The 13,042-nt window shown below is 37.4% G+C and overlaps 2 protein-coding genes across 3 annotated transcripts in view; both read right to left on the bottom strand.

Annotated features, from left to right (window-relative positions):
* LOC107662251 (chondroitin sulfate synthase 1-like) overlaps positions 1–9,319 on the bottom strand; it is a 109,540-nt gene extending 100,221 nt beyond the window's left edge. The window contains exons 1-2 of the mRNA XM_016452198.1: positions 8,603–9,319; positions 3,785–4,280 (exon numbers count right to left, since the gene is read on the bottom strand). Of these exons, the coding sequence (XP_016307684.1) occupies positions 3,785–4,280; positions 8,603–8,916 (810 nt within the window). The 5' untranslated portion in view covers positions 8,917–9,319. The remainder of the gene's footprint in view (positions 1–3,784; positions 4,281–8,602) is intronic.
* A 2,415-nt stretch (positions 9,320–11,734) lies between these two features.
* Positions 11,735–13,042, bottom strand: part of LOC107662252 (selenoprotein S-like) — a 7,606-nt gene continuing 6,298 nt past the window's right edge. For both annotated transcript variants that reach the window (XM_016452200.1, XM_016452199.1), the window contains exon 6: positions 11,735–12,592. In XM_016452200.1, coding sequence (XP_016307686.1) covers positions 12,513–12,592 — 80 coding nt within the window. In that variant the 3' untranslated portion in view covers positions 11,735–12,512. The remainder of the gene's footprint in view (positions 12,593–13,042) is intronic.

Below are 13,042 nucleotides of genomic sequence, written 5' to 3'. Positions count from 1 at the left end.
TATATATCCATCACCACCAGCCAGAGACACTGACCATCTAACACACATCAGCAGCAGTGGCAAAGACAGGACAGTTATGTTTAGACACTAAAACATGGAAGGCCGCGATGAGGGCAGGACAAGGTCAGCATGTGAGAGATACCAGCAGCTGCGAGACACATCCCAGATCGACAGCTTTAATATGACACAGGTGACAAGGTTTGATATCACTGGTGAAGTGTAAAAGATTAGATAAAAGAGTGTCTGTTCGTGCAAAACACCCACACGTCTCTGTGATATCCTGGCCTCTGGATATGGCTCGAGTAGGGTTGGGTACCGAAACCCGGTGCCATGTAACCGGTATGTACTAGAACCGAATCAGAACGCAGATTTCGGTGCCTCATTTCGGTGCCATGCCTGAGCGATCGATTGAAATATTTGTCCTCTGGTTCTCCGAAACGGACGTAAGAAGCATCACCACATTTTACATATACACCTTGCTACGTGTACTGCGTTAGGCTAACCGAGACTTGTCATTTGCACTTATATAGTTGCTCTTTTGTTAGTTTTGACTGCTTTTATTGTCCTCATTTGTAAGTCGCTTTGGATAAAAGCGTCTGCTAAATGACTAAATGTAAATGTCATCACCGGCACCGTACGTGAAAAATAATTTCCCGACTGAGAAAATTCACAAACGCAAGTCGGAAAGCTCTAATAATACAAATCCAGCACATCTTTGTAGTAACGCGAGTGTCCATGTTGCTTTCACATTCCGACTTAATAGCACAACTCGGGAAATGAGAGCATCTGAGGAGCGCGTGAATGCAGCAATTACACTTGCTCTGATGGCAGCAGGTAGATACCGTTCTATACTGTAAAAAGCATATGGTAAAAAGGCTATGTCGATTAGCAATGGATTGTAAATATACTTAATTATGATGAAAATACCAAAGATGGCTTGAATAACACAGATAAACTATACATTGTCGCAGTAAAGTGTTTATTGTCTTTGTTTTATCATTCAAAACGTTTATATCTTCTGTTTACTCAGTTACAGCGATAGCAATGACTTTGTCCATATTAGGGAGTTCTATTCCTTCATGTGGAGTTTCGGCACGAGGGCACCCTCTGGCGCCCAATATGAATGAAACAGACATTAAATGTGTTTATAGCGCTCAATAATGGCCAATCCATCCTATTTTTGGTCTTTTTTTTTTTTAAGTATCGGTTCAGGCACCGGTATCGTAAAAAACCCAAATGATACCCAACCCTAGGCTCGAGTCCCGCGTACAATCGAGGAATCATTTGTGTAACTATACAGTCAAAGTGACTTAGCAAATGCACTGAATCAGATGCTAAATGGGCAATTTGGGCAAAAAAGTTACAGCCACTTAAATTGCGCACAGGAATCATCTCAAGTAGCTGTGAGTCCAAAGCGGAGGTCAGATGAGACTGTGTGCGCTCTGGCCATAAACAAACAGAAGTTGAGTGGCGGCACATACAGATACACATATGAAGAGCTTCAAACATATGAAAAGCTTCAGTAGGTCCCGGTTTCCATAAATAACCAGAGGCCGAACGCTCCGACATTAATAGCAGGTTGCCCAGCTGTGCCGTCTCTGACTAATCCTGCACGGCTGTAATTAAAGCACACATCAAATGCGCATTCAAATCTCAGCGGCCCCAGTCACGAGGGAGACTCGTTAAGACTCAGAGGTTCCAATTCCACAAGATTCATGGAGCACCTCTGATAACTTTCCAACCCTTTCATTTTTCCATTTTGCAAAAAGCGATGTCACGTTTACGCTGACGGATTGCGCATGTGGCTCCTTCATCGGGAGCAGATGGAAAAAAAGGTAATCTCGCCTTGACGGATGGTCTTGGTAGACTAAACGATACGCAAAGACTTATTCGAGATGTTTTGTTTACTCAAAACTAGCCGAAAACGGGAAAGTGCTGCTTCCCGTCACCTGACTGAATCCAAAGCATATTTGAAAGAAAAAGAAGGAAATCCAAACAAAACATTATAGAGCCACACTAAATATCAGTTTCCTTTCCCTTTTCCATAGTAAACACCTGGAGATGTAGATAGACGGGTCACATTTCACTCCAAAATCAAAACATTTTTGCATGATGAAGACTATTTTAGGACCATGATATTATGCATTGCAAATATTAGGTTATTTTAAAGAAAAATAAGCAAATTAAGCTCATTACTGCAATGCACAATAGTCACAAACTACTACAATACAGTCGTTCAGGGCTGTCAAACTCAATTCCTGGAGGGCCGGAGCCCTGCAGAGTTTTGTTGCAACCCTGCTCCAACACACATAACATGTCGTTTTCAAATAAGTCTGAAGGACTTGATTAGTTGGACCGGCTGTGTTTAATTAGGGTTGAATCTTAATTAGGATTGAATCTCCGGCCCTCCAGGAATTGAGTTTGACACCCCTGCAGTAGTTTATACTTTATCAGACTTAAATTACTGTACAGAAAGACTTCATTTAAATCAGATTAATAATCATGAAAAATATATTGTTGGGGCAATGAGCTTTTGCAGCAGGAAATGTTCTTTATAATATTATATTTTATAATTTACTTTGTCAAAGTAAGAAAACTTTGATTTGTTTTTACTGTAATAAGTAACACTTTACAATAAGGTTCCAAGTGTTAACATTACTTAACTACATTAATGTGAACTAACAATGACAGCATTTCTTAATCTCAGTTGATATTAAGTTAACATTGAATTAAATTAACATTTACTAATACATTATTAAAATCAAACATTTTATCTGTCAATATCATTTAATGGTCCTGAACTAACAATAAACAGTTTTTATTAACTAATGTTAACAAAGATCAATAAACACTAGAACAAATGTACAGCTTATTGTTAGTCGTTGCATTTACTGTTTTTAAATAATGGGACCTTACTATAATTTTTTACCATGTAATGAAATGGAATTAAAAAAAAAAAACGGGATGAAAAGTGATACAGAATCTAACAAAAATCAAAAGTTACTGCAATCACAAAAGAAACTCAAAATGAAAGCATCATGGTAATGAGAACTGGGTTTTCTGGAACATCTGGAAAATGATGTCAAATTTGTAATGGTTCTAAAATAGGCTCCAATTTCTTTACGCAAAAAAAAAGAAAATGTTTAGTTTTTGTGTGAAATATGACGGACATGTTCTCTGGACAGTGCATGAGATTCACCTGGATGCAAACGACTTCTTTTTACAAAGCATTTCTCAGTCTTTTGATGTTCACAAAAAGAAAAGGCAGAGGAAGAGCACAGCAGATTATGAACTCCATCCATTGAAGAGGCAATGACTCATCTCATCTCTTCAAGGTCAGAGGTCACACTTTTAAACAGTCACCGTCCAAAGCTTCATTTCCTATGAATCACCCCATAACAGCTCTGATAAAACAGCTGATGTAGACCAACCATCCCTGGACAGCAGACAGGCTGCACTCCACTATTGTCCAGCTCTCTCTGTAATACCTGGTCAGGTATCGGTGAAACCCTTTGAAGGATCAAAGCCGCCTGGGAGTTTTGATGGTGAACAGAACGCAGGCCTTTTCTGATTCGCTACAACTTATAATTTCCAGTACCTGAAAATTGCAGCTCTGGGAGTTCAATGAAGAGGCTGATTTCAAACAATATGCATTAGTAACCTTGAGCCTGAGCTGCAGGAAATATAGGACACTAACAATTATGCAATTGGTAACCCTGCTTGGTCACGTGATCGCCGTGGTTTGGCCCTGTAATTATTATCCAGGTTTATTGCACGTTCTTACCTCATAGGACCAGACGCATTGGACGCCGGCGAATCGGCGCACGCAGCGGCCCACCTCCACGTCCTCGTGGGTGGTGTACATCTCCTGCAGGCACTGGCGGATGTGGGGCACCATCCTGCGCAGCACCTCTCGGCTCATGATCACGCCAGGGCCGCCCATGCAGAAGTTCTCGCCCGGTTCCAGGGCCAGCTTGCCCAGTTCGTCGCGGGCGCCCATGCCCGTCTGCCCGAGAAAGATGGCCTCGCTGCTGTTGAGACTCCTTAGGAAGCTCTCCAGCTTCTCGCTTTTGATGTAGACGTCGTCGTCGGCTCGCATGAACCACTCGAACTGGTCCAGGTAGTGGTCATGCATGTACTTGAGCATCATGAAGGACTTCTTCTGCGGAGGGTACGAGTCGTCCACATTCTGCAGAGCCACGACGGGGATGGGGATCGTTGTGTCTGAACCCTCGCTGGAGAAAAACTCCACTTTGCCCGGTATGGTCTTGGCCCAGGTCCTACATGATGCAAAAACAGGATGAATGTGTGTGAATACCATAACACAAAGGAGATGATTCACTGAACAGTTCTCAATTAGTCATCAACCAATATATAATGTTAACCATAATGTTAACAATATATCGCAATATAGTTACTTGTGCTGCATATTCAATCCCAAAATGTTTCATATAGTACACAACAAAACAGATGTCTATTTTTCAGTACTCTAAGTGATTTAAATACTTCTTGAAAGAGTCTACATACATACATACATACATACATACATGTTACCCCTCTTATCAATGCCAAAATCTGCTGATAACCATGTTTTTAAATGTCAAAAGTAATTTCCGGTATATCAAATATTGTATAAAATAAGCAAATTTATTTATTATAAAATAATAACATTTATTTTAGCAAATTTTCAGCAATTATTTTTTTTATCATAAATTATAAAAATTAAGAAAAAATAAATATATTACTCTTGCAATAGTACGATTGTACTATAAAATAAAACAACAACAACAATAATAATAATGTAAAATTGCAATACTGATTTACTGTTGTAATAATACTATTGCACTGTAAAATAAAAAAAAGTATATAATAAAATAAAATTACAAAACTAATATTTATAGCGTCTTAATTTCTTTGCTTTCAAACATTAAAGTAGAGCTTTTTATTTTGGTGGAAACTGTAGGGAGATCTTAAAGGTTCTCTTGGTGCATGTTGAGGTTTCTAATTCACGTTACCAAACATACACAAACAAACTCAACCCAAATTCACAGTGGTTGCAGAGAGCAGCTTTTACTGTGAGCCGCTCCGGGACACTCAAAACACCCGATCATGAGCTGCTCAAGTGTAAATGAACACAGTGCCATGCATAACTCCGAGATTTGGTTATACTTCAGGTAAAAAAAAGTATATAATAATAATAAAATAAAATTACAAAACTAATATTTATAGCGTCTTAATTTCTTTGCTTTCAAACATTAAAGTAGAGCTTTTTATTTTGGTGGAAACTGTAGGGAGATCTTAAAGGTTCTCTTGGTGCATGTTGAGGTTTCTAATTCACGTTACCAAACATACACAAACAAACTCAACCCAAATTCACAGTGGTTGCAGAGAGCAGCTTTTACTGTGAGCCGCTCAGGGACACTCAAAACACCCGATCATGAGCTGCTCAAGTGTAAATGAACACAGTGCCATGCATCACTCCGAGATTTGGTTATACTTCAGGCCGGAAAATATGGAAATCCATATAAATACAGACTAATCCTAAACCTAATGTACTGTAAATATCAGCAATTATCTTTATTTTTTTATAACTTGGTTAAGTATTATTGCTATTGTGGCATTAGAAATAATACCACAAGTTAGGGCTGGGCGATATGGCCAAAAAAAATTATCACGATAATTATCGTTATCGAATTATAATCGCCCAGCCCTACCACAAGTTATTATCAGATGAAAAGATTAAGCAAGGAGAAGCATTAAGATGATTCAGATGGTTTCAAAACAAAAGTCCCAAGCTGATTCACTATAAGCGTGTGGAAAGAAAACCGATAAACTAAATGCAGCACTCAACACGAGGATAAAATGCCAAAAGCTTCATTCTGCCATGACCCTGTAGGAGGACGCTTACAGCAAATGAATCAATTCAGCAGAGCCTCAGCGATGCACATGATTTAACACTGCAGACAAGCGAGCATGAGTCTCTGAAATACACTCAGTGTCCCACATGTCAGCACGTGGAAAAGCTGCGGTTTTCCTTCAGATAATATCCACTCTTCATGCCAACATCTAATTTTAACAAAACCCAACTTCCTGTTCTCTGCAACTAAAGGAGAACCCAGAGATACCAATGTTAACCTTTCGCACACTTCTGCAGTGCAGATATGGTGTCAGTCTGACATTCAGCACTCAAAACAGGAGAAACAGCCAAGAAATGATTTGAAAGACAACCTTGTTAATTTTCTTGATTAACATATGCATGCATCTTGCTTACATATGCTAATTTAAAAAATGCAATTAAATAACCAAGATTGTAGACCAGGGGAAGTAATGTGGTTTTGTTTTGCAGTCCTTTGTGAACATCTTCAAGTTTCTCCTGTGCAGCACTATAAGCACTTAACTGTAGGAAATACAGCAACAAGAGTGTCAGCCATCATAAATACTCCCATGATGCTCTGGCTTTTCCACCAAGGCCAACCCTGGCAATTCACCCCGAAAAAAACTCTCCAGCGAGGAATTACTGCTGATTAAACGTATGACATAAATGCTTGCTTCAGCACATCTCTGTCCTCTCCATCCTTATACAAATTACCATGGTAACCGGTCTCTGCCAAAGTACCACACAAATACTATTCCTATAATAATAATAATAATAATGTGGTAAATTGGCATTAGCCAAAAGTGGCATTAAAAACTGAGAGAAAGATAGTGAAGGCTTCTTATATCATTTGAAGATTCTATACTTGATTATTATGACTTTACAGAACTAACATTATGTAGTAACTATAATATTTTGGCAGAAACTAGGGGAATCATGGTGATTCTTCGTTTCTATAAACCCTAAAAAAGGAAATAAAGCTGATTTAAAATGATTCCGCATAACCCTGTTCTCTCTTTCCATCCTTACTGTGATTTAACTTGCTAATCACGGTCTCCACCAAAGTACCATATTATTATTAATATTTTATTACAGTAAAACTGTGGTTAAATTGTATTTGGCAAATATGACATCAAATGGGAGAGAAACAATCTTAAGGTGTTTACACTTTTTGAGAAAGATCCTGTATTAAAGGGATAGTTCACCCAAAAATGAAAATTACTCATGATGTACTCACCCTCAAGCCTGTATATGACTTTCTTCTTTCAGACAAATACAATTGGAGTTATATAAAAAAAAATGTCCTGGATCTTCCAAGGTTTATAATGGCAGTAAATGGGTGGTGATATCCAATAGTCCAATAAAGTGCATCCATCGATCATAAAAAGTGCTCCACACGGCTCTGGAGGGGTTAATAAAGGCCTTCTGAAGCGAATCGATGCGTTTGTGTAAGAAAAATATCCATACTTAAAACTTTATAAACCGTAATCTCTAGCTTCCGCTAACTGTTGTCACCACCCATTTACTGCCATTATAAAGCTTGGAAGAGCCAGGACATTTTTTTTATATAACTCCAATTGTATTCGTCTAAAAGAAGAAAGTCATATACACCTAGGAAGGCTTGAGGGTGAGTACACATCATGAGTAATTTTCATTTTTGGTGAACTATCCCTTTAAATTATTAGGATTTTAGTTGCAAAACTACATAGATATGCCACTTTGGAAGAAATTATGGTTACCATGGTGGTTCTTCATACATAAACGTGTGAAATAAACTGATTCCACATAACGTCTCTCCATTCTTACCATAATTTACCATGGTATCTGCTGTCTCAGACAAAAAAAAACTATACAATTACTGTTACACCTACAATAAACGTGTGGTAAAAGTTTTTTTTTTTTTGTCAAAATATTTTTCAAATAAGATCCTGCAAATTATTTTGTGACTATACAGATGTCAAAAAAAGATATTTCGACAAACTACAGTTGCCATGATGGTTTCTGGTACATAGACACATTTAATTACTTATAATTCCCTTACACCAAACAAAGTAAATAATAGTGAGGAAAAACAATAATAAAATGTTTCAGCATTACCCTGGCCTCTCTCCATCCTTACCATAATTTACCATGGTATCCACGGTCTCCACTAAAATACCATAAAATTACTGCTACTACTACAATAAAAATATGTGGTAATTTTTAGAAGATCAGGTATGAAATAATTTCGACTTTACAGAAGTAAAAAATGACTAACTTCTATGACATTTCGGCAGAAATTACGGTTTCCATGGTGACTTCTCGCGGACGCGTTGAATTACGAAACTTTTCCCGCCCACACACTCCGGCATAAAATTACTCTACGACAGCAAAACGGTTTTTAAAACAAAATTATTTTAAAATTAGATCCCGTATTCAATTATTTCGACTTTACGAAAGTAAAAACGTACTGACATTTCGGTAGAAACTACGGTTGCCATGGTGATTCCTCGTACTCAGACGAACACATATACGAAGGTATGTTTTTTACACAAATACGCTGAAATAAAATATCTCCAGCATAGCCCAGACTTCTCTCCATCCTTGCCATGATTTCCCACGGTAACCACTGTCTCCGGCAAAATAATAATAATAATAACAACAATAGCTTCACTACTACTACTACTACTAAAACTGCACAGCACAGTATTTATACGGTTACCATGGTGATGGTTCGTGCTGAATTACCTGTATGCCGCCACGGCGCGGTTGTTCAGGTACTTCTGCGCGGTCATTACGCCCACGAACAGGAAGCTGCTGGACCGGGTCACCGCGGGCTTCTCCGTGCTGGGCATCAGCGCCGCTCCGTACTCCTTCTTCATCATCATCATCATCATCATCCCCGCTCCTCCGCAGCCGCCCGTGCCGCCGCTCGCCCGCCGCTTGTGACCCGCTTTCTTCAGCTCAGTGGCCCGGGGCAGGATGAGCCTTGACGCCAGCGTGAACCCGACCACAAGACCCAGCAACACGCTGAACCACGACCTGCGGCTTCTGCCTGCCATTTCAGCGAATACTCACAGGGCTTTTGTTTCTTAACGCCTTCGGTTTTTGTTTAGTTTTTTCAAACGCCGCCCGCTGCTGCAGTCCCGTCCAGAGCGCTGGGTTTGGGTCCGAGCATGGTCGCCGCCGATCACCGTTTGCCGCCGCTGCTGTGTATGTTGCAGCGCTCCAGTCCCCGTGTTTCAGCGGTCACTGCCATCTAATCACCAACTCTCCCGCGAGCCACGATCGGGTTCGTAAAGGTACCTCCGTCGTTTCGAGCCTGAATCGGTGATCGGTCAGGGGAAATTAACGGTCTGCTGACTCGAGAAGCGCGGCTGCATCCTCATTCACGCGACCGTCTCGCCATTGTGAGTGAACGCAAGTGCTTGAAACGCGTCTGCGGCGACGCAGCGCAACAGTCAAGGGTTTTTGACACGCTGGAGGCGCCGTAGCTCGTCGCTGATTGGCTGCGCACAGCTAGCTGGTTTTTTTCGCGTGAACTGATCTTCTGTAAGATTCAGCAGGAAGCTGTGGTCAAGTTTCATTATTTAGAAAACAAAACCCGTTGCTTATTTACAAAGGTTTACAAGCAGTTTTATTTAATAAATGGTTAGCAATGTTATGTATGTATTAAAAGTACATTTTCAAACAAGAAGCCACTTCTTTGACTTCCTTTTATATAATTATAGGACTTTAAAAGTAGATTTACACTGCTGTTCAAAAGTTTGGGAGCAGTATGATTTTTAATGAGTTTGAAAGAAGTCTCTTCTGCTCATCAAGGCTGCATTTATTTGATCAGAAATACAGAAAAAACAGTAATATTGTAAAATATGTAGTATTTATTATCACTGTTATTATTATTATTATCGCTTTTTATCAATTTAACACATCTTCGCTGAATAAAAGCAGTAATTTCTTTCAAAAAATAAATAAATAATAATAATACTGACCCCAAACTTTTGAACGGTAGTGTATGTTGTTACAAAAGATTTCTATTTTGAATAAATGCTGTTCTTTTTAACTTTTTATTCATCAAAGAATCCTGACAAAAGTATCAAAAATGTTCCAAAAATATTAAGCAGTAAAAAAAAGATTCCAATATTGATAATAAATCAGCATATTATTATGATTTCTGAAGGATCATGTGACACTGAAGACTGGAGGAATGATGCTGAAAATACAGCTTTACATCACAGCAATAAATTACATCTTAAAATATTTTAACATAGAAAACCATTATTTTAAATAGAGTTGTTACAAAAGATTTCTATTTTGAATAAATGCTGTTCTTTTTAACTTTTTATTCATCAAAGAATCCTGACAAAAGTATCAAAAATGTTCCAAAAATATTAAGCAGTAAAAAAAAGATTCCAATATTGATAATAAATCAGCATATTATTATGATTTCTGAAGGATCATGTGACACTGAAGACTGGAGGAATGATGCTTAAAATACAGCTTTACATCACAGCAATAAATTACATCTTAAAATATATTAACATAGAAAACCATTATTTTAAATAGACATTATTTATTATTTATTAGAAACGTTTTCTGTATTTCTGATCAAATAAATGCAGCCATGATGAGCAGAAGAGTCTTTAAAACACATTAAAAATCATACTGATGCCAAATGTTTGAACGGCAGTGCAAGTCTCAGAATAAGTTGTTGTTGATGCTTCTAAAGAGAACAAAATAAATACATAAATACTTTTTTTTTCAGACAAAACTGGACAAAATAAAAGTTTTTGTATTTTGGTATTCATCTGTTTTTAGCTACAACCTGCTTTTTCCATTTTCTCACAAACTTTTTATTTTATCGCTCAAAAATCTGTACTAAAAATTACAACTATATTTATTTTAGATATTAACAAAATCTAGCAGTCACTTTCGTGTGGCTTCTTTAAATATTTTCACACCATAGTAATATTTGGATACTGCAAATAAAATAAGTTTTAAAACGTTTTAAGTAGTCAAGTTCAGTTTATTTTATATTTAATATTCAGTATAGTAATTCTATATTTATATTTAACAGTCAAATGAGGATTTCCTAATCCTAATTCTATCATTTTAGAACTGTGACGGAAACCGTCATGTTCCAAATCACGTGCTAATCTCGCCACCTAGCGGATAAAGTGTGTCCTCGCGAGATTAGAGTTTGTATTGTAGTCGGGTCCTTCCTCTTCTGCAGTGTTTTCATGTCGCAGCGCACATGGATACAATATTAACACACAAGGCATATTACATAATTTTTATCACAATATCAGGACATAAGAATGAATTTGAATAATTTCACTACACTGCATGGATGTTATTTTTGCCAGGTCTATACGAACTAACTTTTACAGTGTTATTTTAGTATCGAGATAATATTGCTTATATATAGTAATGTCGTTTTTGTCATTTTTTTAAATTTTTTTTATGTCTATATAGTTTTTATTAGTACATCAGTTAAACTAAATGAAAATGTGTTCAAGTGTTGCTTTGGCAACTGAAATAAGTTAATTTTTATTTCTGATAATGTTTTGTTTTATTACAGGTAATGAAAATATTTTTTATATAGTTTAAATTAACTATGATAACCCTGCTATCATGAAATACTAGCAATCTGATATATATATATACATATACATATACATACACACAGAGCAAGAGAGAGAACTATTTTTTTTTTCTAATTTTTCTTTTTTTATAACTATTTCTTTTTTTCCCCTTTCTCGGTGTCCTAAAAATCCATCTTATTAAAAAGTGTACATTGTTACTTTGACGGTCCTGAAGCTGAAGAGGAGACAGTGAAATCTTTTGTCCTGACAAATAAGACACAGACAAGCATTGTGTAAGTATGCAGTTTAATTCTGAGAAACTATGAAGTGAGAACAATACAATGACTTAGAAAACAGCAGAGACCTCACACCACTTACAGTAGGCTGCTATTATACATCATTAACCACTGCACGGATGGATCTGTCAATCCCTACATTTACAACAATACAAACACATCAAATGATATGAACATATCACTTTGCATTTGTATTTACTCTCTCTAGGTGATTATTTAGCACAGCCTTCATAAGTGCGAAAAGCTAAAAACAGAAACACGATTATTACTGAAAATCATCAGCCTGCCCCAGGAGTATTAATACCTTTGATGAGGAGGCGTCATTAGAAGCTGTCGATCATACAAACGGGCAATAGCTTCTTAATCATAATGTGCATGAAAGTTGAAAAAAAATCTTCACACAAGTTAAAAGAACAGTCAAAAATGCTAATTTTGTCCTTGACTCACCCTCATGTCATTCTGACTGCAAATGCACCAAAAAAAACGTAAAAGAACTAGAAAACTGTCCAATCAACCTGTGCACTACACGATACTTCTAGTACTACTGCATTGAAAAAAGTAACAGCATACAGGTTTGGAATGACATGAGAGTGTGTAAAAGACAATGCATAAGTCGATTAGCGGGGAAAAAAAAATAGTGTGCATGAAGACCCTTATGTAATATAACCATATTTGCTATTGTCCTGTGATGAGTTGCTGACAGCTTCATTCAGATAATATTTCTGTGTTCCTATGGAGGGCCAAAGGGTCAGAGGTCAGTCTGACCATCCTTTAACCTCATCCACCGGCGGACGGGCCTCTCCTGCCGGGTCTCCAGGAGCACGTTCCTCCTCCATCTCCCGACAGAGGACTGTATCCTACAACGCACACAAACAACAACATTATTAACACAAGACTGTGTGTGAGAACTCTACAGAGTCAGGAAAGACCAATTAACAACCTGGAGCATTTTCCTCTGAAAATGCAAATACAGGCGAGTAAATGATGACAGTTTTCATTTTAGCAGTTTTTCATTTACTAAGACACACACACACACACACACGCACGCACGCACGCACATATATATAGAAACACCTTAATGTCCAAATATCATGTGCAATTAACAATAATAATTTTTCTCTGTGAAATACTGGCACATCCTGAAAAACTAGTAAATGTTTTAGAATTAGTGCATTAAAAAAAAATAGAAATAGCAAATTGCAAAACAATTGCAATGAAAAAAAAATAGTACATTTAAAATTAAAGCATTAAAAACAACATGAGGATGAGTATATTATGTCAAATTATGAGGATGTTTCATTTACATA

This window comes from Sinocyclocheilus anshuiensis, unplaced genomic scaffold (genome assembly GCF_001515605.1).
Source record: "Sinocyclocheilus anshuiensis isolate Anshui unplaced genomic scaffold, SAMN03320099.WGS_v1.1 scaffold579, whole genome shotgun sequence".
NCBI classification, from domain to species: Eukaryota; Metazoa; Chordata; class Actinopteri; order Cypriniformes; family Cyprinidae; genus Sinocyclocheilus; species Sinocyclocheilus anshuiensis.
This window is presented reverse-complemented; position numbering and strand designations above follow the sequence as displayed.